The following is a 27,645-nucleotide window of genomic DNA, read 5'->3' as shown; positions in this document are numbered from 1 at the left end:
ACGGAGAACAGACCCCAAAAAGGCCGAAGAACCTTTCTGAGGACCGCAAATATGCCCGTATATACATATATGAGAATAAAACCCAAAATGATATATATACATATATATACATAGTTATATAACCAAGAACAACAAATAAACATATAGTTAAATTCAATAATGTTAAGCATTCGATGAGCAAACAGACAGACAGGCACGCAAACCGGTGGTTAATTCAATTATATATAAGGACCCTCGAACCGAAAAGAACAGAGCTATGCGGCCACCAACAACATCAGCAACAAAACCATCAACAACGGCAACATCCTTAACAACACAGCAAGTGCAACATTTATTAACAGACGACAAAAGGGCTAATTGTTGCTCTTTTGTACACAAAAAATTACATAAGTTTTTATGACACACACACACACACACATTACCACCTCACACACACACACACTAACACCCACTCACACAGTCAGCCCGCAATATGTATATGCAAAAAAAATGCGAACAACTTTAGCAGCAAATTAAAAATCACTTTGTTCACAATGTGCCACGTACAGGGAGGAAAGATGAGGTTCATGGGAATACCCCATTATCCCCTCGATCAGGTCAAGATCGGAAGTGGAATCGGCAGAATCAGCATCAACCACTAAGATCAGCAACCGCATATTAAACAAAACAAAATACCAAAAAATACAAAAGAACAGAAAACTAAAACATGATTTTAAACAAAAATGAAATTAAATAATGGCATAATAAGTTAAGCTAATGGTACATAAGTTTAAAAAACAAACGGCAAGAAACGCTCTAGAGCAACAAAAAAACAAGAAGAACAGAAAACCAAGACAAACAAATATATATATATATATATAAAATAAAAATTATAATGAAATAACTGAGAAATAAATAAATTAATTCATAATGATAAATAAACCAATATGAACATTGTTCAAAAACATAAGCTGTCTAAGTGATTTTTACTGGGTTGTTATTTATTATTTGAAACACTCCATGGGTTATATTTCTATCGTTCTAGTTTTCTATAACTCGATTGATAGTTTGCTGAAAATTTAAATTCCAATTTCCTTACATTTGAGCTGCTAGCTAGTTGGCAAAACAAAAATACAATTTGGTACAACGAACAACAACCATTTTATTTAACAGGATATTTACAGGACATCAAGTGAGGGCAGGAAAAGTCCACGCACGACATCGGGATTTAACACTATCTCAATACGGCAAGATAGCCGCTCAGCTGGACTTCGACTTCTTGAGCTTCTTGGCCTGCTGCCGTTCGTCCCACCAGCGGGCATACCACTTGGCACTCCGCTCTGCACTCTCGTCCGGATCGTAGAGCGGCATGTAGTCCATGTGGATGGAGGCGCGCAGCCGGTTGTACATCAGCATCGAGGACGTGTAGGAGGCGAGGGCGCGCAGGGAGTAGCGCAGGCGGTACTTTGTGTAGGGATATGCCACCCGCACCACCGCCTCCAGCAGGAAGGCCAGGAAGAAGAACAGGAAGTGGGGCACGTACCACCAGCTGGTCCTTACCCTGAACCGCTCGCCCAGCACGGCCATCTTCTGGACGAATCGGGACACATCGTTGATGCCCGTGTCGTCGGTGACGAAGACGGGAAGTCCGTTCACCGCCCGGTCGGACACTTTGAGGGCCTTATAGGCGCAGATATGTCCCCAGGCCACGTTGCCGGCGTAGACCAACTGCTGCTTGCCGCCAACCCCTGCGATCCTTGGAAACACCCATCCCCGGGTGGAAAGATATTCAAAGACCTCCGTGATGAAGTGCGAATCACACTCGCCGTAGGTCAGTGGGGCACGAATGGCGCTGGTGGCCAGGTATTCTACAATGGATTAGCATAGCAAAAATATGGTTGTTCAGTTTTCTTTGATTAAAGAAAGGGTACTGCATCGAAAAATCTAAAATACTATATACCTATATCTATATCTATACAATGTCTTTTTCCTTATAAATATAATGGTAAATAAACATATTGAACAGATAGCCTGTTCGGGTAGCTCCCCTAATGGAACAATAATAAATAAAAGATATAAAAAAGCTAATATACTAAGTATCCAAATAAAACTCAGAATTATTAAAAATAGACTTACCTTGCTGGTTTTGCAGAGGTGCTCCATTTGAGTTTAGCACTATGTTTTCCGCTCTCAGTTTGCTGGAGGCGTATCCTTGTATCAGGAACTTATTGTCCTGCTCCCAGAGAGTGGAACTGTCCAGCGTGGGAGTGTCTGTCTTTGATTCCGTCGAGTTAATTACCGCCGAGAAGGTACTTTGCCCCTTAAAGGGCACAAAACACACGGATGTACAGCTAGTGTAGACCAGACGCTTTACATTGTTCTGAATGCACAAATCCACCACAGCAAGAGTGCCTAGAACACAGCAGTTTAGTAAAAATAATATAAAAAGTCAAATTTTTGACTGAAATTGTATTACCCTTAGCAAGGGTATTATACAAATTCATTATTGTTAAGATTTATATTTGGCTCAAAAATACATAATCATTATTTTTGAGATTTACTATTTTTCGCAAAAAAATAATAATTATTGTCAAAGATTATTATAAAAACGAAAAGATATTTATTATTTTCTGTTTTGTAATAAGAAACTTCAACTGATTCCGAAAGTAGTAAAAGCGTATTTCGGCTCATTTAAATCAAAGAAATTAGGTCTCGAGATACCTTTCCCATGTGGCACTTTATCTACTCACTCACCTTTCACATTCACGCGCTCCAGTTCGTCATAGTTGGGCGGGTACTCGATTTTCACCGAGGCGGCGCAGTGGAAGACGCCGTCCACCCCGGCGAAGATTGGATCGAGGGGCTCCCGATCGCCTGCGATATCGGCCACAAAGGTGCGCAACAGGGTCGTCTCCTCATGCCCAATGTTGTTCCGGTAGGGCACTATGTCCAGCGAGCGGATCTCTTTGATGCCCAGCTCCTGCTTCCGCTCCAGCAACTGCTTGATGAGGTGCTGGCCCAGAAATCCACTGCCGCCGGTTACAAGCACCACTTCAGTTGGCCCGCTTCTGTTGCCGCCGCTCATTGCGTCCGGGGGTCAAAGTGCACTGCTTTTTGGGTTTACTGCAACGACACCGACTGCAGGTTAGCTGGGCTGGCAAGCTGGCTGACTTAACTACCTAAGTGGAGTTTCCGTCAGAGTGGCTTTTATGGTTGACAGCCCCATAAACCCGGCCACTTGGATATCGCACATAAACTGGCTCATCATCAGCCGGCGACCTTCTTTGAGGGTCAGCGGAGCAGGTTTGCGAGTGACTCGGCGCGTTTTCAAATGCGCGGCTTACGTGACGCCCTGGCCCGCTAATAAAGGTGGCTAGCTACTATATATACGTACGTATTTAATTCATACTTTGTCTTGTCCACATTTCCCTGATTAAATGAATTATTTGCTTCATACTCTACGTAATCTGCCTATTTTAAATTACAGGAAACCTTTGCCAAGCTTTCACTAAAACAAATTTTGCTTTTAAATCTAATTGAATTGGGTGCTTAACTAAATTTTGGGAAATAGTTGTTTTAATCCAATTTCAGATTTCTTTAAAAAAAAATCTGGCCAAAAATCATGGAACCTTTGAATATCTTTTGGTTTTGTTGAAAAACACACAATGCGAAAATTCATAAAACAAGGAACTTATTTACCATTTCTAGATATCCAGGAAGCACAATTAAGATAGAAATTCTGAAATCAAACTCATCCAAAATTCATAGAAAAAATATTTGTACTATTAATTGAAAATGGGTCTTCCATTTTGATACAAAATTATTCAGAAAAAATGGAAAAGATAGATTTAACTAAACACTCAAATTCCCAACTAAAGATTTATGTTTTGTAGAAGCAATGGTTTTACTCTTTAGCCAAAGATATTTGGGATTCAAAAAGCCGTATCAATATTAGTTTTTAATATTATTTGATTTTTGATTGATGATTTTCTAAACTGTTATTTATTTTTTTTGCTCATATTTGTTAGTAATTCTTATCACAGTTTAACAAAAATATATTTTTATTATTTAGATACTAGATACACCAAAAGGTCAAAGATTGAAGGGAAACTTGTTTAAAGATAGGGAAAAAGAACTTAAAAGTCCTTAATCGAAATGTAACTAAAAGTCCATTGACTTTTTCGTATTGCAGCTTTCGATTTCTTTTTCCCCCCTTAGTGTGTTACTTGGCCACGGTCAAATTATGTCTGATTTTATTAGACGCAGTCCAGCAACTAAGGCCATTGTGCAGACTTAAAAAAAAGAAACGAAACACAAGAGTAGCAGCAGCAACATCTACATCAGCAACACCAGCAGCTCCAGCAACTCCAGCAGCAACCACAACAAAGAGAAACATGGCTAAATGTGCTAATGTTGTGGCTGGGCTGGCTTACAGATTACAACACAGCATCAAAACAATTACGGCGAACTGGTTACCGCGTCTATTTCGACATGCACGTCAACACTTTGTTTGGCATTTTTGTCTGGCATTACAGCCACTTAGATTAACCACACTTGTGCATCTAGAAGTCCGAGAGCCAAACTATAAATCAGTAGGGATTTCCGCTTACCAGAAGAAGGGGGGTCTTTGTTGTTTAGCAAACCTTTGCGCTTGCCTGCTGACTTGAAACTGATTGTTGGCCATAAACAACAAGACTGGCTAAGACCGAAGCGAGCGTTGCCAAACCGCCTGGCTATCGCTAACGCTGCTATCGATCGCAGCAATCTCGCTTTTGGCGCGAGAAATCGAAAGCTTTTCAAAACAGACCTTTTGGTAAAAGGTAATATTTATTCAACAACAATTAAATGAATGTGGACAGTAAGTACGCTTAGTGATTACATAAATAGTTGTCTTCTTTTCCCATGCATTTAGTGGGGTGCTTAGGCAATTGTTATATTCAATAAGTACAGTGGTAATTGTTTTCGTTGCATCTCTCAATAACATTCTATATCTTTATAAACTCCCTGGTAGATGTATAAAGTAAACGTGAAGTAAAGGCCGTTGATACAAATGACTTTGGATTAGATTAGGATTAGGCGCGCTTAACCATTAACCATTAACCATTAACGAGTACGGGGAATACAATTACGGATATTCAATTACGAATACGAATACAAAACGGTGATTAGTACAATTAAAAATTCTGTTCACATTTCGGTTTGGTTTATTACAACAATATCATGTAAATGCCGATGTAGGTGCCCCATCCGTATGTACTTAGGTATATGGAGGCCTATTTGGGGTGTATATAGGTTGAAGTACCGACTTTAAGTACCGACTGACTGCTGACTTGGTGGATTACATTGCATCTTCGCGATCATAAATAATGGGGCATAGTATTATACATTAAATTACACGTACGAATAAACTATAATTATCTAGCAATTTCATTTAGTTACACATACAAAACACAATTGGTTTTCACAAACATTTTCCTTTCTCAACTCTCAGCCTAATGCTATTTGGATGCATTTTGATGCATAATTGGAGTGACGTGAAGCGATGAACTCAGGTTCTACGTAAACGTAATTTAACATGAATGTTGATTGTGTTCATTTAACTAGATGTATGTATACTACTCTCTTTTCATTATATGTAGTATAGTGTTGTATAGTATAGTATGGTATAGTATAGTATAGTAAAGTATAGTATGCATGGGTATTATGGGTGTGCCGTTTCCAGTAGCAACATTTTAACTAACATTATTTACTTCGCTATTACAAGTACGGTTCTTTATTAGCTATTATTGTTGTTATTGTTTCTGTCGCCGCTCCACAGTTGCTATCCATCAAGTATCCGTTCCCGATCCCGATGCCGCCTCATCTCAATAGGAAAGCGCTGAGGGCGAACGCGAGCCAACTGTGAAATCTTTGTACACCGAAAACACAGATATCTGCGAAAGAGTTGAAATACGGAATTAAAAATACACCCACAACTCACTCCCCCATATTTGCCGTAGTTGTGCCAATCCCCATATTGGCCACATTAATTGCCGACTTGCGTCACAGTCAAGAACTGCAGCGTGGCCCTGGCAATTGGCCAGCAACCGAATAAAACTTGGCAGCATCTTGTGGGTGCGGAAAATGGGACAACATCTACGACTCTCGGCACATGTGCTCCGTCGATGCGAAGCGGCGTGATATCAGTTCAAGAGCAGACGCCTTATCAGTGCCGGCTAATTCAAAAATAGTCATAACTTCGGTGGGTGTGTTTCATGTACAAATAATCGTGTGGGCGGGAAGTAATTCCTAAGCACTTACGAATTGTTCTGACCTAAAAATGATAGATCAATTTTGATCTTCTCAAGAACCAAAATATCTCTCTTCCTAAGATATACTGCGCGAAAGTATTATGTTTTATGATTAATAAAAAATAATTGAAAGATACAAAAATAGATTACTTTCTGCTTTAAATTATTAATTGACAAAAATATGAACAAATTTAAAGCAAATAAATAGATAATTTACTCAAATCGCTTTTCCATTATACACAATTTTTAAGACAGTTCTTTTGTAATTAAATCAAAATTATTTGAGGTTTTTTCCCCGTTCTCCAAACATTAATTTGGTTTCCGTGTAGGCAAGAAAAATACATTTGTTGTTTTACCAGGAAATAATTGACTTTTTCTGTGTATACTTCTAACCCGCAGAGCATTCGTATTCTTTTTTTTTTTTGTAAATGGGAGGAGCGAATATGATATACAACCCATAAATTCTAAATAAAAATGGACCATAGACAGTCTGTCTGTATATCAAAAATTGTTTACCCTTTGTGATGAAGCCTATTATATTTACAGAATGCTAATGAGCTGACAAGTTTTCATTATTTTTTATTGGTGCCTGCCTTTCTAACCGCCTTTACAAGATTTCTGTATTGTGTGCAGTCACACAAATCGTACGTTCTTTTGCCCACTTCCGGTGCTCCACCTGCGACTTACCTTGTCTTTCAATTGCTGGCACAGTTTCTGGCCATTCATCAGCAGCAGTAGCACATCGTTTAGCCACTGGACGGAGGCCTCCGCCTGGCGGGAGTCGAAGCGCATGGTGCCCTGGTTGTTCAACAGCTGGTAGACGGCAATGATCAGCTTGTGGCTCTGCAGGTAGAAGCTAACAGCCAGATCCTCGGGCAGATTGGGCACCAGCGACTTCATATTGCGCCCCTTGATCAGTTCGTCGATGGGCTTCTTCTTGGGCACCAGCAGGCTGTTTCTGCCGCGTTGCAGTGCGTCCAGAATGTTGCCTATCACATGCAGCACTTCGTCGGAGGTTCTGTGGGAAGTACATTTGTATATTTATAACCTCGATTGGCGATGCTCATACAAAGCAGAACGTGACTCACTTGAAGTGATAAGAGTCGTCGACGTCGTCTATGTGATTAATGGCGGTCTGCAGATGATTGGCGGCATCCTGGACCTGCTGCAGCTTCCAGGGCGAGTCATGTGTGATGGAGGTACGTTGCGTTTGGCTCGGGGCCTTGCACAGCTTAAAGCTAATATCCTGGAAAAGATAATTGCAGATTAGTTTTGTTATGAAACGAGAAAAAGGTAATGTAATCTTGGTAAAAATACTAAGAAAAGAACAATAAATCTTAAAGCTTTAGCTTGTTTCTAATAATTGTAGTAGTAGAGTAGCGATACAAATTTTAATTATTGCAATTATTTCTCATTAATTATGTAATTTTGTACTTCTGAAAAAATAAATTACGCCATGTTCAGTGGATTTTAAATAAATTTTACATGAAATCTAGCTAGGCAAAAAGTAATAAACACTAACATTGTAATCAGTTGATTATTCAAGTTTTTTTACTTATATTCCGAATGGCGTAATATTATACATAAGGAAATGATTAAGTGTTTATTAATTGAATTGAGAATTGAGCTGTACTAGAACTTGAGTTAGAATTTAACGGCTCCATTTTTTAAAAATTTCTAAAAATCAATTTTATATTTGCAACAACACGGAAATACGATTTTCCTATCGCAAATACAACTGTCTAAGGTCGATAATCCAAGATTTTGTGTTTAGGAATGCTTGTCGGTTTTTTGTTATTTACAGTCAGTTTTGAAGTTAAATTTCTCAATCAGGCATGGCACAGAAACAAATTTCAACCGAAGGGTTTTTGTCACCAATTTTAATATTATTTCTAGAACTGTAGGTTCTATGAAAACTTTCTTATTGGTTCGCGTGGGGGAACAAGAAGGGGTATTTCCCGACACTTTAAGGGGAGCTACAATCTGCCCCAGCACTGAATCATCGTAACAAAAGGAGATATTAAGGCATTGCTTTAACTAGCTGTGATCTTCCCATTTATTTCGGGGAGCTACAGTCTTGTCTGCTGATTTAACCTGTTCATGTGATGAGGTTCTATAACTTTCCTTCGACCTGTTGTACTGTATAGACATAGCTTCTTCTGCGGAACTTAGTGATTATGGGTGTTGGCCCATTTTTATTAAGGGGATTTCGGCACTTACAGCCTGGGTGATGGCATCACCCGTTAACGTTAGCACGGCCTTCAGCTGATCGGGCGACACGGTGAGTATGAACTTCTCAGTCTTCTTTCCCTCGTTCTCGTACAGGGGCACCGGAAACCGATGGGCGCATTCCTGTGGGGTTACAATAGAGGTTGAATTAGCGATATCTGAGCTGGAGTTTGTACAAGGCTAATCCGAATATATGTACTTACCACCAGAATGGTCCGCAGTTGCTTCAGTATCGCGTGTACCTCTTGTCGCAGCACCCATTCAAACTCAATTTGCTGCGGGAGTGGAAATGGGTGTATGGATTTGGGTTTGGGTGTGGGTGTGGGTTTGGGTTTGCATATTTTCGTGTTCCGTATTTGTATTTCGTGGTCCCGTCCCGCCAGCCAGAGATTATATATGTGCGTCGGTGTATGTGGTATTTTTGCGATAGCGCCATCAAACAAAGCACGTTCCGTGTACAAATCAATAATACCGAGAGTGTGCGGGGGCGGCGGAAAAGTGGGAAATGCAGGAAAAGCATGAAAAACAGAACAAGAGACCGATAATCGATAATCAATTAGCCAATATACAGAGGGTCAAATTAATCGCTTTTTTTTGGCAAACGGTTGTTATTGTTTTTGTTGCTGCAATGCCGTTGTCATGGATTCACATAGTTTAAGCCATCGCAAAAACTCACCAAATTGAGGGCTTCCTCACGCTCCGTGTCCGCGAGCATTTTCATCGCGCTTTTCGGCTTTTTCCGCGCTGCTAAAAATCTGCGCTTGTGTCCGCTTTCCGCTGAAGCAACGCCAGCAATTTGTATTGTGAGCGCTGTAATTTTTGTTTTTATTTCAGTTGTTGTTGTTTAATTAAAAGCAGAGTTGCCAAGTGCTAGCGAATTTGGGAGTTGAGCAAAGTCCTAAAAAATACCATTTTATACTAGACCGCAGTGAGTGCCCGCGTAATTCGAAAAAGATGTTTTCCAATTTAACTGTAAGATTTATAAGATTATTTAAATATCAAGCACAGAGAATCACAGATGCTAATTAAAGTGTACATCATGATAACTAAGTGTTTTATTTATGAAAGCTTTATTAACAGTGATTTATATAAATAATTGTCATGTTATTAATTATAACTTTCACTTCAAGATTTAATATAAACTTTTCTTTTTAGTCACAAATATTTTAAATTTTTTGTAGCAAATTAAGATTTTAGTTTACTATTATATTCGTGAATATAGCTCTAATCTGTTGTTCAAATATCTAAACGTGATATTTATTTGAACACATATTTCTTACTAGTTGAATATAAGACTACAAGCCTGGTAGCCCTGCCAAAAATACCGTTCGAAACAGTGTTGCGAAGCGTGCGAATTTCGTAACAGAGACCTGTTAAATGAGTGCTGTTAGGCCACTCAAACCTTGATAATAATGAACCAACCGAGGAAAATAAACAAAAAAAATTGGCTGATACTTCTGGAGTATCATTTCTCTTCCCTCTTTGCCCCAAAATATTGATAAAGCTTCTCAGCACAACAACCGCTGTTAGCTGCTTGCAGCACTGCTTTCTAGAGCGCCAAATTCAAATGTTACATACGTTTTCGCGTGGGCGGGGGCGTGGTGAGCACGGCGGTCTCCGGCACCGTATTAAGGACATGCTGGGGATATCCGCTGCTGCTCCGCTGGCGATGAAGTGGCTGGAACGACCAGTTGTTGGTGGGACTTCAAAGAAACAGAAAGACATTCCGGTTAGTCTTGGCGAGTCGCGAATTACACGCGTTTTGTTTGCCCTCCGGATCGGACAATTGTGGTTTTCGTTATCGTGTTTGCTTGCGACTGATTTCGGCTTGATTTGATTCAAAGTCAAGTGCTAATTGGTGGGCCATTGTTGTGACTCACGTCACAGCCGGCTGACGTTGGCGTCTGGTTTCTGCCGCTGAGCTGCAGAATTTTCCCGTATTGCCCGCTAAAAAATCCCCGCTCGATTCACTGCAGCGCGTGTCGCTAAACCGGTGGCAATGGCTTTCGTTTTCAACCATGGCTGAAATTACAAAAACCCACGAAAAAAAAAGCGCTTATCAAGCGAACTTGACGATCGCCGCAAACACACACAAACACTTAAAGCACTCTATACACTCTATTCACACACGCACAATTTACAACTGCTTTATCAGGTCCAATTTAGTTTTATAATTTATTTGATAAGCCAATGTCAAGAAAGCTGAAAAGGCCAAAAGAGAACATCGATGAAAGGCAGGTAGGTAGGTGCCTTCCAAAAAAAAAACGCTTTATGCCATCATAAATTTTATTGACATGGCCAATGGCTGTGGCTTTGCGGCTCTTAACACGTTCGCATTCTTGATTCTTGGCCACACACCGAATAGGCCAAAACAAACACATTTTGTTACTGTTATTATATAAATAACGGTACAGCCAGGCACTTTATTTACCTTTGCGGCATACTGAATATATATTATATATCCACTGGACAACCAGCCTCTTTTTTTTTATCAATCGCAAACCGCGAATCACGAGACTCTTTTTGTAAAAAGCGGAAAACTCGCGGATAGTTTAATTTAGGGGACTCAATTAACGGCGGAAGCGGTACGACGTTCGACGCTCGACGCCCAGCGCTCAACTCAGCAGTATAAAATACCATCTGAATGACGAGCCAACGCTCGTTTTGTAGACTTGTAGACTTAACGTGGTTAAGACGGGAGCTTTCGGCCAGGCAGCTTTCTTCGACCGGCTTCTCTTCGCAAATCTACAAGCCACAAGAAGTCAACTTGTTGCCCAGCAGGTGGTAAGAGCATAATAATTATTTAATAAATATGGCAAGAGAAGGCAGTCCAAAATGAAGCCGATTGTAAAGCTTCTTTATTTCATAATTGATATGCGGATGTTAATAATGCTCAATCTTGAAGTTTCAGAATGGGTAGCTAAAAAATGAGGCAGCGTAAACATAAATTGGATTTTCGAATTCTTCTCCGATGCTGTTCCGTTCTTTCATGATGGTTCCAATGGTAGCTATATGATGTCGTTGGCCGGTATTTAAGTATTAACCTTAACTCTAAAATAGTAAGCCTTTACCATTGTGAAATCCTAAAAGAAAATCTTAGTCCGAAAAGAAATTTAAACAAATAATCATTTACCCTTGCACAACAAATTTATACCCAAGCTATAATCTATTGTTTATAACGATTGCCAAAGCAAAACAAGTAGGTTTTTTTTCTATTGTTAGAAGGAAATTCTAGTCCAAAAAATATTTTATATAAATAAATAATTTCTCTTACATTACCAATTTATTTCATAGATTTTTTGTATACAAATTAAATTGTAATCTATTGTTTTCTTATTCTGCTGTTAGCAGGAAATCCCACTCCGAAAAGAAATTTAAACAAATAAAAATTTGTCTCAAGCTGAAAACTTGTGACTAATTGCCAGCTTATTTATTTTCAGTTTTGTTGTTCTGCCAAAGCATTTAATACTTGTCAAACGAAGATTTTCGTAAAAGCCAGAAGACGTATAAATAACATTCATATATGGAAAACACAGCTAAAAAAATTTGAGGGAAATCCTACGATTTAAGAAAGAACACTCTGTTTACTCTTATTATCAAAATTAAATGTATGGCGGCAAAAAATAATCCCAAAACAAATGAAAACAATGGGTCGACTGTTTTGATTTTTTTTTTTTTGCTATAGCATAGCATTTATTTTTTCGCATACACAGTATTCCGTTGCTCTTTTAGTATAAAAAAGTAGTACAAAAGTTCTATTTCTATTCGTGTTTGGCATTGTCAAACTGAAGTACGTGGATTTGTTTGCTTCCTTGAAACAAAATGGGGAAAATGCAAATAAAAAGTGAAACAAGTGTGCAAATAGAAGCAAACAAACGTGTGCCCAACAGGTGTGTGTAGTGTGTGTGCTTGTGTGTGTGTTCTGTGTGTTTTGGTGCTTTTCCAAGGGGTGGTGTGTGGTGGGTGGTGGTTTGGTTGAGTGGGTGGCAGACGCAGTGCGTTTATTTACTCGCCGGTCATCATCTCCATGAATTCTGTAAATTAAACAAAATGACAGACATTAAACCGATGCCAGAGCAGCGGCAACCGCTATATGCATTTATAAATAAATATTCCATAAACACGAAAAATGTATACTCAGAATGAAAAATGCGTGGAATATGTTCGGAATCGAATTTGTGTGTCGCGACTAAAAATAGCCACCGATATGCTCCATGAGTGCGGTGATCAAGCTGTCATAATCGAGCAATCGAGCGATCGCACGATCTCAAGATCATCGCAATTTATGATCACCATAAGGGCAATGTGGGTGGATGGCAAACCACTAGAATGTTGAATGTGGCACAATCAAACACTCACCATCGAAATCCACTGTACCGGAGCCGTCCGAATCGATCTCCTCGATCATAATGTCCAGCTCCTGTTCGGTCAGCTGGTCGTCCAGCTCCTTGAGGATCTCCTTCAGGCAAGTGGTGGGAATGAAGCCGTTGCCCTGCTTGTCATACAGACGGAACGCCTCGCGCAGCTCCTTCTGCATGGCCTCCGCATCCTCCTCCACGATGAACTTGGCAGCCAGCTGCACGAACTCACCGAATTCCAGGCGACCGGACTCTGAAAAAGACAAAAATAACTCAATATTAGCTGGAAAGCGACTGGAAAGCAACTGATGGCGCGAAACTGCCATGATCATAAATCAATGACTACGAAAAACCGAAACATGATCATAAATCGGTAGTGAATCATCATTGATTTGGTAATGTTGGGACACACAAGGCCTAATTTTAAATTTAAAAATTTTAATTATAATAATTAGTTAATCAAACTGACTATACTGATTTTTATAGTTATCGTTTTTGTTAAGTAAAAGCCTTATTTAAGCCAATTCAAATAATTGGTCCAGAATATAATATTTTCCTTCTTGTACTCTTTACTTAATTTAATTTAAATAAATATTCATTTGTTTGTTTCTTGATGTAGTTTGTATTTTTAAACTTAATTTAAAATAATTTTTACTTTTCAAAGTTTGATTTCAGATTTTGATTAGTTTGATTTTTTGTTTCAGTTTGTAAAATTTTTGTAGATATTAATAATTTGCAATTTTATTCTCAACATATTTAGTTCTCTGAATTAAATTAAATCAAAAATATGCCACTCAAATTGTAAATAGGCTATTTTCAACAAATTATTTTAATTGGTATACTTTTTGACATAAATACTGCAACTTTTCAACAACAGAAATGCGTCTATTTTTAACTGTATTCGTTGCACAAATAAAATTGTATTTAATGATTAAGAAATTCTACTTCACCCATCAAGGTTTTTTCGATCTTAAGATTTGTAAAGCATCTTCTACTTACTGTCCTCGTCCACCTCCTCGATCAGTTCCTCCAGGATCTTCTTGTCGAAGGGCTGACCTGCAATCGCAAAGGGATAAGGATTAGTACTGCCACAGTACTTTGGAACCCCAAGTTCCAAACTCACCCATCAGGCGCAGGATGTCGGCCACAATCTCGATGGAGATCGAGCCAGTCTTCTGGTGATCGAAGCTGTTGAAGGCCTTCTGCAGCACGGCAATCTGCTCGGGGGTAAGATCTTCGTCCTGGGGTAAACAAAAAACACATTCCTTAGCGGCAATCCTTTGGAACTGGACTGAAGTTCAATGCTTACGACGCTGCTCATGTTGCTGTCTGTTTTTTTTTTAGGTCTGTCTGTACGATCTATCTGATCAACTATATCGCTCGAACCGATCGCCGCGGAATTTTCAATCCAACTACGAGGCTGCGCGGATGCGTTTTCCAAAATATAGACCAGAATCGGTGAACTTGCCACGCACACAAAACAAAAAAAACGGAAAAGCGGAAAAACACGAACACAGGCCGATTGGTGGATATGCGGATCGTTGGAGTATACATATGTAGCGTTTTTCCACGCCGCTGCCTGAATTTTATTGTTTTTTAGAAATAACTGTAAATGTGCGATGGGAAAAAGCAAAAATAAAACGCGATCAGAGCGGATCCCGCCGCAGTCGCAGCCGGAGACTGAATACGAGCCGTATAGTGGTTTTCCATGGCCAGCGATCGCTGGGTGAATGGAGCATCCAATGGAGCGGGACGGGGGGCAAATCGAGTGGCCACGGCTTCTGCATATGTGCGCCAGCCAGCTATAATGCGATGCGTTGCGCTGCGTCCCCCGATTCCACATAAGTATATATGTACATATGTAAGCATTCGGTATCTGCCACCAGATGCACGACAACAAGGCGCGATTTGGAGAAATCGTCACTCGAGCGGAGCGTGGAGCAATGCTCCACATCTCACATCCACCATTGCGCAGGTGGGAGGAGCATTCGCATACTCTAAAAATCATTCCTTGGCAGACAAAAGCGACTTTGCTTTGTAAACAAGATTTTATATTGCGATTTAACCTTTCCATTGCAATGGAGAAAAATATTACAAAGAGATAACCGCGTTAAACATATATTATAACTATACTATAACATATGAACACACAATTATATATTTATAAGCCCAACTTTTAAAACTTTTAGCTTTAGTTTTTTCAAAAAATTAATGGGATGCTTAACACCCAATGAGGTTTCAGAGCAAAATGTACTCCATGTGGGCACCGATGTTTTATTAACTAATATTTACTCACAAGCTAATCTATATCAATTTGAACATAATATTCAAATATAACAATCGATAATAAATCTTATAAGATCTTAAAAACTTTTAAAACAAATTTTAATTAACATGAGAAGTAAGTACAAGATTATTGGAAATATAAGTGATGGGCAATGGTTGCAGCTTCGAAAAAGCGTTCTATAAATTTAAAATAAATGAAATAATAAGCTTTTGCACTATTTTTTAATAGAACTTAATTTTGTCAACAGATTATTTACTTTTCCGATTGAACTAAGTTGTAATTTTTTAGATAAAGAAAAGATGGAAAGAAACTTAACCGCCAAAACTGAAAATGTACTAAAATCAGTTTATATTTAAATTACCACTTTTAGACCTCTGCTGTGAGAGTGTCTCGGCTTTTAGACCCTCCGTTGCTGCAAGAAATTTGGGTATTTTTGCGAAAGCAGGCGACGGTCACACTGAAATGGTTCGCATTAAAAACAGGTAAATATTTACGATTTAAATTAATTTTCATCAACTAAACCGTCATTGAATAGATATATAGCGGTGCAGATTGTACCGCATACACCCATGCAAACACTGCGGCTCAGCGATCACGGCCTGGCCAAAATTCTCCTGCAGAATGTTGAAAAGTACTACGGAGTGTACGGTCTCGGAATGATCGAGCAGGGATTCCGGGTGAAGTACATCAATGATCAGACCAAAATAGCCATCATACGCTGCCTTCATCGCGGCCAACGCTTTGTGTCCAGCATATTGCCCCTGATTACTTTGGTAGGTCCCACTTTTATGCCCTTAAACCAGCCATATGACAGTCTTTTTCCAGATTGGAGAGGTTCGGGCCAAGTTTAGGACCCTCTATGTTGGGGCCACCATTATCCAGTGCAACAAGTTCATAGTCAGCCACCAGAAGCAGTTCCTGGACCGCGCCATGGGTCACTTAACATCGGCCAAGGAGCGACAGGATCTCTTTAAGCGCGTTATGGAGCTTGACATGGACAGATAGCATACGGAGTTGTTTAGCATATAATTAAGTAATTACAGTGATTGGTTTTCTTGAAGAAAACGTTTGTTCCAATTCGACTAAAATGTAGATCATGTTTTTGGTATCGAACTAAACTTCGATGAGGAATTTGCGACTCGGTGAGCGTGCAACCTTGGCTCCGATTTGCTTAAATCTTTGCCGGATGTCGGCCAAAGTCAGCTTGTTCTTCTTGCTGTAGACGTTGAGATAGATGCCCAGGACAACGATAAGACCGGACCAAAGATATCTGAAAGTTGGAAATGAATAAGAAAGGATCCGGGGGTGTATCTAATACAACGAAACACTTACTGCAGTGTAAAGGGCTTGCTGAAGAGCACAAAGGAAAATGCTATGGTCACAGCCTTGCGAGCGGTGGTCACTGTGGCAGCTATGGGAGCCCCACTGCTCCTCACCAGGGCCAGCACAAACTGGATGCCCAGGTAGCCAGAGAGGCTGAACAGGAAGCCATAGCCAAAGGTCTCCAGAGGGTGCTGTAAAGGGAATCACATTAAGATGTGGTATACAAACGACGTTCTTGTCCAACACACCTCCAAGCAGAAGGCAAAGCCGCTGAAGAAGTTGCCGGTAACTAGCATGATCACAAAGAGATACACGAATCCCAAGCCGTAGGAGTAGAAGACCACCTCGCTGCTGGGCGCCTTGTGCTCCCGCATGGCCTTCTCCTGGACATTGCCGATGGCCGCGTCGCAGAGCAGCGCTCCTGAGATCATGGCCACGCCCAGCAGGTTGAAGTTGGGCGTCATCTGGGAGTCGGCCAGCGTGAACCAGGCCAGTCCGATGCACATGCAGGTGGCTGCCGCAAAGTCCAGCAGTCCGTAGCGCTTGCCTTGGATGAGGATGCTGCCCACGAGGACGGGAATGAGCTTACAGCACTTGAATATCACCTGGGTGGGGTAGTTCAGGTAGCCCAGGCTGGAGTTCGACAGACCCATGGTGCCCAGGGTGAGAGCAGCCAGAACCAGGTACGTTTTCATCGGAATGCAACGTGGCTCCGGCTCAATGTTCCAAAAGGATCCGCCGCTTATCCGGTAGCCCTCCAGCCGGCGTTCCACTAGGCCGAAGCCGATGTAGTACCCGAACTGGACGAGGGTGAGGAACCATCCGTAGGGTTTGAAGCCTTCCACCGTGAAGATGAGCTCCTGCAGGTAGCCGTACATGATGTACAGGATAAAGACGCCCGCGCAGCTCAGCAGGAATTGGGTGGTGCGATTGTAGAAGGTGAGGTCGAAGCACAGGATTCGCAGTTCCGGTGGAGATTCCGACGACGAGGATTTCCGCTGCGAGGGCGGGGAACTTCCCGCCGACGAACCACCATTGATGGTGATAACGCTCCCTGCACTATCTGTCATTCTGCTGCCCATCGGCCGACGAATGTGTGTGTATATTACAAACTATATAGTGGCTATCTTGGGATTATGTGACGGCGACTGAGTAACTAGTGCCACGCTGTCCGCGGAGCTCTTGGCCTAGGGAATGGATTTGTCATGCCTCCTTGAATGTTGCATTAGTTACAGCCAGGCGTGAAGAAGATTTCGAAGTGAGAGTTGGGCTGGCTAGGAGTATTATTTCGGTTTGTTTACCTTGCCACAGAAAACTATTCTTTTTCAGCTTAGATCTAGAGATGGGCGCGTGACTTACTTATTGGCGATATTCGTTGATGACCATAAGAACGTTGAGTGCTTTAAGCAAGGTGACAACTCTATTGCAACCGGCATTATTTATTTTTTATTTGTTTAAATAAAGCTAGCTTAGAGTTTAAAACTAAAAAGCTAATAATTAACTAAGAGGAAGGTTGTTCTTTAAAAATTGAAACAATTGCTTGAAGGTAGCTGGAGGAGTGTTGGATTTGTTAAAACTGGTAACTTTTGACTGGTAAATAGGGAAGGCTATTCATTTTGCAGATTTCAATTGTTCGTTTTTTTTTTGTAAACCTACTTTTTCCATTATTTTTTAAAAATTTGATCAAAAATTATTGAAAACTTATTAAGTTATTATTAATTATTAATTTTAAATAAAACTAATCTCTAATGTGACCCTATCAGAATTTGGTATTTCGAGTATGCAAAGCGGCGGGCACACTAATAGGAAAAAGAAGAAGACGCAGTGAAAATTGCCGCTGAAAAATTCTAAAAAGTAATGAATTTAGATATTTAACGAGAAAGCGTACTTAAGAAGAGCATCAAAATGGACGTACAGCCGCCACGTGGTGAGTAATAAAACTTAAACAGACTTTATTGCCTTTTCAGAGAAGCTCACGCCGTGTCCAGTTGGATTCTTACTCACACACCCACACACACACACACCATAAACTCACGCGCACAATCTTTGATAGGCTTAGAATTTTATGCAAAACTTACTTTTCGCAGACGCCAGTTTACGCAATATTATAGACAAGCTGGCGGAGTTTGTGGCCCGAAATGGACCGGAATTCGAGGCCATTACCAAGCAGAAGCAGCAGAACAATCCAAAATTCGAGTTCCTCTACGGCGGGGAGTTTGCCAGCTACTACCAATTCAGGGTGGCAGCGGAACAAACGCGTAAGTGGGGTCTTTAATGAGCCAAAATAGCCCCCAAAATTAACTACATGCTCTCCCCCTGTAGTGCTCAAGCAGCAGGGCCTTAACCAACAACTGCCACCGGGTGGACCACCCGGACACTACATGCAACATCCGCCGCCGATGCAGCAATCCCAGCCGCCTGGCCACTATCCACCGCCCAACCAGCAACAGCACCCGCCAGAAAACGCACAAGACAATATGCAACAGCAGCAGGCGCAGCACTCTTGGCCTCCGAACAACGGCAACGGAGGACCGCCAAATAACCAGCAGGCCAACGGCAATGCAATGACCATGAATCTTACCTCCCAACTGGACGCCATCAAGATGCAGCAGAAGACGCTGCGGGAACAGATCAAGCAATCCGAAGCGAATCTCTCCGCACAGCACACGGTAATTAAATGTTGACAACGACCGGTCCACTCTATGTACCCCTTGCGAGCCTTTTCTAAGCGATAAGACTTAACTCAAGTGTTTCAAGGGAAGATTACCGCATATTGCCACCCTTTTTGTTGTTGAAAATGTTCGACCCTTGCGGCAGGAGCTAAGCACTTTTTTTAATACATTTATATTATCCCATAGGAAAAACTCCTAAGTAGACAAATAGTTAGGAAATGGCAAACATTTTCGCACCTAGCACTTTTTTACCACCCCAAAGTCTATATGGCGATCCTCTTGAAACTAGTCAAACTTAAATTGTAATTCTTAAGAAAAAAATGTAAGATCGATTTCCGACCCTTGCGGCAGGAGCTAAAACGTTTAAATTCAAATGCTTAAAAAAGCAAAATTAAATAGTTTAAACGACAACCCAAGGAAAAGCTCATCTTGCTTCCAGCAGTTAGGTTAATAGATTTTCAAAAAGTGATTTAGATATCTTACACCTCTTAACACCTCAAAATATTGGTAACTTTCCCAAAAATATCGATCCTTGTTCCGGACCCTTCTCCATTTTGTTCTCTATCGATCTTCTCTGTCCCTGACCTCCAAATATGGATAAGATAAAGTTAAAGTGTACTTTCAGCATTATCAAACTACAAACTATATTTGCTATTATTTTAACTATTGAATTAACCATTTACAATGCTACATTAAATTTTTGCTTTATTGTATTTTTTGAAACATAACCAAAAAAAAAAAAAAAAATTACCAATCAAACCACTCTTCATACCAACTGACAAAAAACTGTATCAAAAACCAAAAAAACAAATCCCAAAATCAAATTTGTTTGAAACGCTTGTCGACTTGAATACGAAATCGCAAATGCGAAAATGAATGTGAAAATACCTTTGTGTGCCCAATGACCAAAACCGATCCGATCCGATTCGATTCGAACTAAATCGCACAACCAACCAACCAAACAACCAACCATACAACCTACCAAACGAAACCAACCTGTAGGCCCTGATGAACCAAAAGACGAAGCAAATTGAGGAGGCAATTGCAGCGGCACAGACGACGCAGCAGGAGCAGATGGCCGGTGAACAGGGCATTGTGCTGAGGGACTTTGACGGCGTCCTGCAGCCGATCATCGAGTCCTGCACCAAGGACAGCATCTCTGCAGGTAAATATGAGTTCGGCGACCCGGCTGGATTCCATTATTGCTTGTTTGTAGTCTCGTTCGTAATCAATCATAAGTTAAGCTAATTTCGATGAGCTGAGCTGAGCTGATATTTGATGTTCCGCACAAAACACACACTAAATGAATCCATACTTACTACCTTTTGATTAACTACTTAATCCTAATTTATTATCGCCAGTGACAATGACAATATGAGTAACCCGTTTGATATTGCAATTTTAGGCAAGAACTGGATTTTACAGCATTCAACCGACAGCGCAAAAATCAATGTCGTTTTACAATATCTTTTAAAGAAGTATGCCTCAGTTTTATAATTAATGACCTGCAACATGTATTAATTAAATTGTGTTTCTTTCTTTCAACGAGTGAAATACTAACCAAACATACAAAAACGAAATATCGAAAAACAAGCGAGAGATGATCGATTGAGCAATTGAGCGATTGTGCGATTGAGACTCCCCCAGAGAGGCTCGAGATTGATTCGTTGATTCGTTTTCGAAAGATGTTATGATCATGATTAGTTCCCAGATCCGGAAGTCTTGTAGCTAGGGTCACACACCTAAACACATCATTTTACTTAATAAGCCTAACCATTCACACGCACAACAACACACAGACATTAAACAGTGAAAACCATCGGTCAAAATAAGAAAACATCTAAATTCAAAAAGAAAGAAGAACAACTAACAAAAATCATTATACTTGCACAACAAGTACCTTTGGCAATGTTGTTGTGCATACAGAAAACTAGAAAAAAATTTTTTTGTTTGTTAATTTATTTTTAGGGCTTTGGTCAATGGTTCAACGTTTCAGCAAAAATTGCATCTTATATATTTAGTTAATGATATACTCCACCACTGGTAAGTTCGCCCAGTCAATCTACTAGTGATTAGTATAGTATTTAAAAGCCACAGGCCACAAAAGAACTAACCCACCGAGCAGTTACCTAGCTTTGTTGGTTAGTTTAAGTCGGAAAACTTGGACAGAACTGGACTGAACACTCGCACCTGACCTCTGACCTTCGACCTCTGACCTGGGACACAAGACAACTTTAGATTAGCCGGGAGCTCAGTCCTAAGTGCAACGATGTATTTACAGCATGCGCAAGAACATCAATGACTTGAAGAACAGCCTCGAGAACGTCGTCATTCCGATGTTCTGCAGCGCCGACTTGAGTATGTATTTCGACATCGAACCATTGGTTTTGGATATTTAATAGTATTAACTCATCCCACAGTTGCCAGCAACGACCAGCGCCAGAAGTTGGCCAAGCTGTTGTCGCTGTGGGAGTCCAAGGCCAAGTTCTTCGATGCCTGCGTTATCTCGAAGCTGCAGTCGCCGGACTCGTCCATGCAGGAGTACAAAACCAATCTGCAGAACACTCACCACGAAATAGCCGCCAAATTCGCGCAAAACACAAAGGCCACTTTGGATAAGTGAGTAAACTAGTTACTAGAATATCTAGTTCAGTTAGCTCTAACCTGTTTGTTTTTTTAGCTATCAAAAACAGCACCAGATATTTATCCAGCATGCCAGCCAGCAGATTGCCCAACTCGAGAAGCAGGGACAGCACCTGGAGCAGCAGATAATGGTGGCCCAGAAGTCACAGCAGCAGCATATGCACCAACATCAAGGTCCTGGCGGTCAGCACCAGAAGAACATACCATCGCTTATGTCCCACCGGATAGCCATGCCGGGTGACCGCGAGCACATGAACAATCAGGGGCCGCATGATCAACCGCATCCTCAGGCGGGCAATAACATGTACCCAGCTGGTAACTTCCATCAGCAGCAGCAACAGCAGCAGCAGTCTTCGGGTAACCCCTTTGCGGATCCACGGGGACCGAACTTCTTCATTCCGGACATGTCAAAACCACCGCCTGGCTTTGCCGGACCCATGCATCATCACAGTCAGGGGCCGATGGGCCATCAGCCGCAGCAGCAGCAGCAACAACCGGGGCAGTATCCACCAATGCCGGGCCAGGGATCTGGCAATGAACCACCTGTTGATCTGGGCGTGCTCAGTGCAGCAATTCAGGCGTGCCTGCAGATGCAGCATCAGCAGCAACATCATCCCGACGACCCACAAAGCAAGGACAAAACCAAATCAAGCAACAGCAGCAGCAGCAACAACAGCAGCAGCCCATGGCTGCCTATCCCCAGAATCTGGTGCGCCCTGGCCAGCCAAGTGCTGATGCGGAAGTGGACCTGGATGTGCTGAATGCGGCCATTCGAGCGGTCATCACCAATCAACCCGAAGACGGTCCGCTGGAGGATGGCCAACAGCAGACGCAGTTGGGCGAGGGCGAATCTGGAGAGCCCGTTGTCATCGGGGAGCCGCAAATACCTACAGCGCCTTACTACGACCTGCCGGCTGGGCTAATGGTGCCCCTCATCCGTTGGAGGACTACAACTACAAGTCCCTGGATCCGGCGGATATACGATTGCCAGCTCCGGCGCCGCAAAGTGAGCGGCTGACAAATGCATTGAACGCCTTCTATTCCGCACCCTCACACGATCGACCGCGCGATAAGTAAGTAGCTCGGTCAGAGATACTTGTGAGATACTAATTAAGATACTTTGCAGTGAGGGCTGGGAGAAGCTTGGTCTCTATGAGTACTACAAGGTGAAGAATGCAGCGCGAAAGCAAAAGGAGGAGGAAATCAAGGATGGCATTCGGCAAAAATCAAGATCGCCCAGTCCAATTGTGCTGGAAAAAGCTTTACCCAAAAAGAGCAACAAGCGAGTTTATCGGTAAGTTTTATGTCAAGTGGAGGTTTTAAATTGTTGCTAAGAAATTGGTCTAACATTTGATAGTTTATAATTAATACTGAAATTGATCAATGCTTTTAAAGCTATTTAATTTAGCTTAACATTAAAATTGTTTAATTTGACAATGAAAAAACTTTATATCTTATTATTTTTTTCGAACCGGTATATAACATTAAGTATACAGATGTACATATATGCCTAGAATAGTCTCTAATTAAAACTGTTTGTTTTGTAGATGATTTTATTTATACCAAACTTATTTATTTATCTTTCATTTAGATCCAAGAGTCGCAGTCGCTCCCGCTCAAATACGCCGCCGCATCGCGACAGATCGCCCTCCCGCTCCAGGTCCCGATCTCGATCCGTGGAGCGCTCCTCAACGCCGCCGCCGATGAACCGCAACCGGATGGGCGGTGGGGGCGGTGGCAGCAATCGCAAGGGGCGCAATCGATCGCCTCGGCACGAGCGGGAGAACAACAGCGGCAGCATGAATAACAACCGGGAGAATCGTGTGGAGCGCAGCAATTCGAATAGCAGCAACAACAGTAACAATGGCAACAACCCAAACCTAAGACGTGTGGATCGTGACAGATCTCCAACCCCTCCGAGCTTTTTGTAAGTTAAAAAAAGAGGCAAGGAATGAAAAACTATATAAACTATAGAGTTTTCATACATTAATAGTAAGCTAATATTTAAGTAGCCATAATAATAGAATACTTTCCTATTCCCAGGGGAAGCACCTTTGCCAAGCCACCGGAATTCATCGAGGAATCCAACAAGGGCCACCAAATGCTCATGAAAATGGGCTGGGCGGGCACCGGCACTGGACTGGGCTCAAAGAATCAAGGCATTGACACGCCCATTTCGGGCGGAGAGGTGCGCGATCGTCGCGAAATGTACAAGGTATGGAGCGAGGACTGTAGTACCACAAAAAAAAAAAAAACAATTTCTAATCACTCTCATACACAGGGCGTGGGTGCCAATATGCACGATCCCTTCGAGAGCTTCCGCAAGAACAAGGGCGCTGCCTTCGCACATCGCATGCGTTCGCGAGACGACAAGAGTTAGGATCCGCCCCAGGCCGACCCAGCTCCCACGTTTTTTGTTTCCTTTAGCCAAGAAAATATACATTTTTATAAAAGCAAACAGAAGATTTATGTTGGGTTGGTTAGGCTGCGACATTCAAGCTGGATTGAGCGGCCTTGGCGTTCACTTTTTCCAGGACCTGAACGAGTCCTTTGCCAGGGCCGCACTCGAAGGTGCGTGGAAAGTCGACACCCTGCTTGCGCTCGTACATCTCGTGGAGGACCTGCTCCCACTTGACGGGTCGCACGATTTGCTTGGGCAGCTGGCCGAGGATGTGCTTGGCATGGCGATAGGGTTTGCCATCCACATTGGAGTACACTCTGATGACGGGATCCTGCAGGCGCACCGATTTCAAGGCCTTGGCAAAGGGCTCCACGGCGCTCTGCATCAGCGGGGTGTGGAAGGCGCCGCTCACGGCCAGCCTCTTCATCCGCCGGATCTTGAGCGCCTTGGCGTTTTTCTCCAGGAACTCGAGGGCCTCCACATTGCCGGCCACCACCTTGCAGTGCGGATACATGTAGTTGGCGATGCCGCAGTAGGGCGCTTCAACGCCCTTGTCCAAGCACCACTGCTGCGCACGGGCGCAGGCCTCGCCTAGATTGGTGTCCGGTCCGTAGAGCGTCATGGCCATGGCGCCGGCTGCCTGATCGCAGGCCGCCTGCATGGCAGTGGCCCGCACCTGGACCAGGCGCAAGGCTTTGTCGAAGGGCAGGGCATCCGCGTACACGAGGGCCGTGATCTCGCCCAGACTGAAGCCGGCGGCGGCCACACACGTCTCGATGGCCTTGGGCCGCTCCTCGCGCAACTGCTCCAGGGCCGCCAGCGAGGAGACCATCACAGCCAGCTGGGCATGCTCCGTGCGATTGAGCTTGTCACGTGGTCCCTCCAGGCAGAGCTTGAGGAGATCGTACTTCAGCACCTCGTTGGCCAGCTCAAAGATGCGGCGGGCGCCCGGGAACCGGAGCAGCTCCTTGCCCATGCCTACGTACTGGGTGCCCTGGCCGGGGAACAGCATCACGGTCGTCTCTTTGGGATCAATGGCGGGGCGACTTCTCTGGTCCAGTGGCTCCGCTAGTTCGTTGAGCAGCTGCTGGCGCTTCTCCGCGTTGCCCTCTAAGGCGGACGCTTCTGTGGTGGCCTTGGCGGCATCGCTGCTCCATCGTGACCAGCTTAGGGCGCCTGATATCCGAGGTTTGCGTAGTAATCTGCGGGCAGCCAACATTTTTGTGAGGGATTGGATTATGCGGCACAAAACAGCTGATTGGAGATGTACAGAAACCGATTTCAACTTCTATCGATTATCGATTAGCTTAGATCGACTACAATGCTTAGAACATTTTTAAATTTGAATTTTGGCGGTCATGTACTAAAACGAAGCGGGCTAAAAATCTTAAGGAAAAATTCTAAAGGATATTTTTCAGTTGCAGAAAGAAAAGAATTTATTGGTGGTCTAATTGTCACATAAGATGAGTTGTGTTTATGTTAAAATCTCCATTGCTGGGCATTTCAATTGGCCTCTTTCTCATGTGCTGCGGCATCTCAATCGTCACTTAAATTGGTAGTGTTTATGACAGTTTTCTTTTGCCACTTTTTAAGTCGAACTTGATTTATGTTGCTAGGCTGTTATTTTGGCCATTAACAGTCATGACGAAATAATCATGGTATAACCATGAGTCACTATGACTACACGACATAGATATGTGACGTTGGCCAAAGCTTCGTTTGTGGCCCAAAATTAGATTTTATTTTAAAGAGTCTTCACATTGCGGACCGGAGTATTAATGTTATTTGTATTTTTAAATGTATTCTCCTATTTTAAACCTTTCCGTATGTGACTAAATAAAGCAAGCCTTACAGACAATTTAATTAATTTTGAAAATCGTTAAGGGGAGAAAATCGTCAGTTGAAATTAAAGTCAGTGGGGTTTTTTTATTCGTAAAAGTTTGAGACAATACGTAGGTTCTATTGCATTACATCCAATAGATTTTATTGTTTTCAAGATAGACAAGATGCGTTTTATTATTACTAAAAACAGGTACAATCTGTTGAACTATTCCTATATCCCTGCCGAAACAAAGGGTATACCCTTATATTATAAACAATATATTGTTTGGCCATGTGCTATTGCCATGAAACCCCCAAAAAAAAGTTTCTAATTTGAAATGCGATCGCAGCGAGGTAGTCGCAGAGTTTTTTGAACCTTAAGGGCGAATGAAGAACCCTTCGGCATGCCAAAGGAGCTAAAAAGCAAGGGCACGAGGAGAAGGACTTGGATGAGGATGGCAAAGGTGAACGACAAAGCCGCCGGCAAAGTCAGACACCGGAGATGACGTGACGCACCACTTTCGCCCTCAGTTCAAGGAACAGGAGATCTGGGCATCAAAACAAAAACACTAGCTCACACGCTCTGCCAACGGTCCTCCGGGGTCCATCCATCCACCCGTCCATCCGTCCATCGTCCATCGACCATGGACCATCGTCCTCTCCTCCGCCTCATCCCCCCTCAGATCAGATCTTCTCGGAAGACGGAGCGACATTCCCTGTTCTTTTCTTGTTGCCAAGGAAAGGACCCAAATGCCCATTCTCTCGTCTAGACTGCACGAATATCAGATCGTCGATGGCCTGCGATTCTATTAGAAGCAGAACCTGTTTGCGGTTTAAGCTCCGTTGGCATTTGTTGTATTTCGGCTTTAATATTTTTTTTTGCGATTTTTTTTTGTGAATTTGATGCCCAGGTAGGGGCATCGGCGGAGATCGTTGACATGGGCGCAAGTGGCGCGATTCTTGAAATCAGGTTGTGAAATTGTATTTATGAATGAGTCCGTGGCGAACCAATTAAATGCCGCATACCAAAAGAAGAGTCTTACCCACACCCACATTCCGGACACAATTAGGGGTTCCCAGAACGTGCCCGTTACCGTTGTTTCGGTAATCGGGCTCGGATGTGCGAGCACGGGAATGCACATTCCGAAGGATACGTGCAAAATGGCATGGAAATGCAACTGCGCATCGCCGCATTGCGCATACGCCACGGGGGCTGGCTAACATTTCCGCATGTGGGAATGCAACGAAACGAAAGCGCACAAATAAAACGAAACCGAAACTGAAACGAATCAGAATCAGAAACTGAAACCGAAACGTAACGATTTGAACCCATAAAAAAGTCGGCCGAAAGTGTGCATTGACCGAGAGAGCGGCTAAAAATACCTAAAAGACGTAATGCAGGTGATCTGATAAAATTAGAACAAACGATGATGACGCCCGATCCAGAACAACCGTTAAGTCATCCCCAATCCCCAATCCCCAATGATGCTGCAACGCAATCAGGTGGGGAAAAGGGAAAGTGATCCAAAGTGAGAGAGCTGCGCACAAAGAGAGCTGAACGAAATCGAGAGTGAAAGATCCACCACTTTCGCTCTTTTTTAGAACCTTGCATATAAGAAATCCAGTAAGCCAGAATGGTATT

The 27,645-nt window shown here is 42.4% G+C and overlaps 7 protein-coding genes across 9 annotated transcripts; 2 read left to right on the top strand and 5 right to left on the bottom strand.

Moving 5' to 3' along the window:
* Window positions 1-1,157: 1,157 nt before the first annotated feature.
* On the bottom strand, window positions 1,158-4,689 carry LOC128257710 (3 beta-hydroxysteroid dehydrogenase/Delta 5-->4-isomerase). 2 transcript variants are annotated; one of them, XM_052988856.1, is made up of 4 exons: window positions 4,590-4,689; window positions 2,734-3,102; window positions 2,116-2,391; window positions 1,158-1,847 (listed from the first exon to the last, which is right to left on the bottom strand). In XM_052988856.1, the coding sequence occupies exons 2-4, from the start codon at window positions 3,062-3,064 to the stop codon at window positions 1,240-1,242; spliced, it is 1,215 nt and encodes a 404-aa protein (XP_052844816.1). In that variant the 5' UTR covers window positions 3,065-3,102; window positions 4,590-4,689; the 3' UTR covers window positions 1,158-1,239. The 2 variants fall into 2 exon arrangements, with proteins under 2 accessions (XP_052844816.1, XP_052844817.1); XM_052988857.1 differs by lacking the exon at window positions 4,590-4,689 and adding an exon at window positions 3,159-3,574.
* A 98-nt stretch (window positions 4,690-4,787) lies between these two features.
* Window positions 4,788-11,096, bottom strand: LOC128257712 (protein rogdi). The gene is made up of 8 exons (XM_052988860.1): window positions 10,930-11,096; window positions 10,077-10,201; window positions 9,175-9,308; window positions 8,702-8,773; window positions 8,490-8,621; window positions 7,358-7,515; window positions 6,957-7,287; window positions 4,788-5,912 (listed from the first exon to the last, which is right to left on the bottom strand). The coding sequence occupies exons 1-8, from the start codon at window positions 10,938-10,940 to the stop codon at window positions 5,844-5,846; spliced, it is 1,032 nt and encodes a 343-aa protein (XP_052844820.1). The 5' UTR covers window positions 10,941-11,096; the 3' UTR covers window positions 4,788-5,843.
* Window positions 11,097-12,163: 1,067 nt separating this feature from the next.
* Window positions 12,164-14,510, bottom strand: LOC128257709 (troponin C). Its single transcript, XM_052988855.1, has 5 exons — window positions 14,166-14,510; window positions 13,980-14,097; window positions 13,856-13,912; window positions 12,858-13,109; window positions 12,164-12,532 (listed from the first exon to the last, which is right to left on the bottom strand). Exons 1-5 carry the CDS (start codon window positions 14,175-14,177, stop codon window positions 12,504-12,506), a joined length of 468 nt encoding a protein of 155 aa, XP_052844815.1. The 5' UTR covers window positions 14,178-14,510; the 3' UTR covers window positions 12,164-12,503.
* A 1,033-nt stretch (window positions 14,511-15,543) lies between these two features.
* LOC128257714 (uncharacterized) lies at window positions 15,544-16,261 on the top strand. The gene is made up of 3 exons (XM_052988863.1): window positions 15,544-15,625; window positions 15,679-15,916; window positions 15,969-16,261. Exons 1-3 carry the CDS (start codon window positions 15,606-15,608, stop codon window positions 16,146-16,148), a joined length of 438 nt encoding a protein of 145 aa, XP_052844823.1. The 5' UTR covers window positions 15,544-15,605; the 3' UTR covers window positions 16,149-16,261.
* On the bottom strand, window positions 16,151-17,850 carry LOC128257711 (adenosine 3'-phospho 5'-phosphosulfate transporter 2). Of its 2 annotated transcripts, XM_052988859.1 has the most exons (4): window positions 17,768-17,850; window positions 16,715-17,678; window positions 16,476-16,657; window positions 16,151-16,413 (listed from the first exon to the last, which is right to left on the bottom strand). In XM_052988859.1, exons 2-4 carry the CDS (start codon window positions 17,546-17,548, stop codon window positions 16,257-16,259), a joined length of 1,173 nt encoding a protein of 390 aa, XP_052844819.1. In that variant the 5' UTR covers window positions 17,549-17,678; window positions 17,768-17,850; the 3' UTR covers window positions 16,151-16,256. The 2 variants fall into 2 exon arrangements, with proteins under 2 accessions (XP_052844819.1, XP_052844818.1); XM_052988858.1 differs by having other exon boundaries at window positions 16,715-17,816.
* A 384-nt stretch (window positions 17,851-18,234) lies between these two features.
* On the top strand, window positions 18,235-24,244 carry LOC128257177 (calcium homeostasis endoplasmic reticulum protein). Its single transcript, XM_052988048.1, is given in 15 exon segments — window positions 18,235-18,393; window positions 18,554-18,724; window positions 18,789-19,135; window positions 20,141-20,303; window positions 20,544-20,616; window positions 21,107-21,181; window positions 21,420-21,496; window positions 21,559-21,757; window positions 21,819-22,408; window positions 22,411-22,719; window positions 22,722-22,854; window positions 22,908-23,075; window positions 23,373-23,708; window positions 23,825-23,996; window positions 24,063-24,244. Coding segments are annotated over 15 exon segments (2,934 nt in total). The 5' UTR covers window positions 18,235-18,371; the 3' UTR covers window positions 24,162-24,244.
* On the bottom strand, window positions 24,224-25,457 carry LOC128257178 (probable malonyl-CoA-acyl carrier protein transacylase, mitochondrial). The gene has a single exon (XM_052988050.1). It carries the CDS (start codon window positions 25,399-25,401, stop codon window positions 24,262-24,264), a length of 1,140 nt encoding a protein of 379 aa, XP_052844010.1. The 5' UTR covers window positions 25,402-25,457; the 3' UTR covers window positions 24,224-24,261.
* Between the last annotated feature and the right edge of the window lie 2,188 nt (window positions 25,458-27,645).

This window comes from Drosophila gunungcola, assembly GCF_025200985.1.
Source record: "Drosophila gunungcola strain Sukarami chromosome 3L unlocalized genomic scaffold, Dgunungcola_SK_2 000002F, whole genome shotgun sequence".
Taxonomy (NCBI): domain Eukaryota; kingdom Metazoa; phylum Arthropoda; class Insecta; order Diptera; family Drosophilidae; genus Drosophila; species Drosophila gunungcola.
Note: the sequence above shows the minus strand (reverse complement) of the source record. Positions and strands in the feature narration are given on the sequence as shown.

Coding starts and splice junctions, on each gene's coding strand:
- LOC128257712 (XM_052988860.1), bottom strand. Junction 8,622..8,701: donor AACTGCGGACCATTCTGGTG/GTAAGTACATAT, acceptor GTAACCCCACAG/GAATGCGCCCATCGGTTTCC. Junction 5,913..6,956: donor GCCAGCAATTGAAAGACAAG/GTAAGTCGCAGG, acceptor ACTCTTTCGCAG/ATATCTGTGTTTTCGGTGTA.
- LOC128257710 (XM_052988856.1), bottom strand. CDS start 3,064: ATGAGCGGCGGCAACAGAAGCGGGCCAACTGAAGTGGTGCTTGTAACC. Junction 2,392..2,733: donor GGAGCGCGTGAATGTGAAAG/GTGAGTGAGTAG, acceptor GCTGTGTTCTAG/GCACTCTTGCTGTGGTGGAT. Junction 1,848..2,115: donor ACCTCTGCAAAACCAGCAAG/GTAAGTCTATTT, acceptor AATCCATTGTAG/AATACCTGGCCACCAGCGCC.
- LOC128257711 (XM_052988859.1), bottom strand. CDS start 17,548: ATGGGCAGCAGAATGACAGATAGTGCAGGGAGCGTTATCACCATCAAT. Junction 16,658..16,714: donor GCTTTGCCTTCTGCTTGGAG/GTGTGTTGGACA, acceptor TTCCCTTTACAG/CACCCTCTGGAGACCTTTGG. Junction 16,414..16,475: donor AGCAAGCCCTTTACACTGCA/GTAAGTGTTTCG, acceptor TCCAACTTTCAG/ATATCTTTGGTCCGGTCTTA.
- LOC128257709 (XM_052988855.1), bottom strand. Junction 13,110..13,855: donor CGAGGAGGTGGACGAGGACA/GTAAGTAGAAGA, acceptor TGTCTTTTTCAG/AGTCCGGTCGCCTGGAATTC. Junction 12,533..12,857: donor CGGTACAGTGGATTTCGATG/GTGAGTGTTTGA, acceptor TTTAATTTACAG/AATTCATGGAGATGATGACC.
- LOC128257714 (XM_052988863.1), top strand. CDS start 15,606: ATGGTTCGCATTAAAAACAG. Junction 15,626..15,678: donor ATGGTTCGCATTAAAAACAG/GTAAATATTTAC, acceptor GTCATTGAATAG/ATATATAGCGGTGCAGATTG. Junction 15,917..15,968: donor TATTGCCCCTGATTACTTTG/GTAGGTCCCACT, acceptor GTCTTTTTCCAG/ATTGGAGAGGTTCGGGCCAA.
- LOC128257178 (XM_052988050.1), bottom strand. CDS start 25,401: ATGTTGGCTGCCCGCAGATTACTACGCAAACCTCGGATATCAGGCGCC.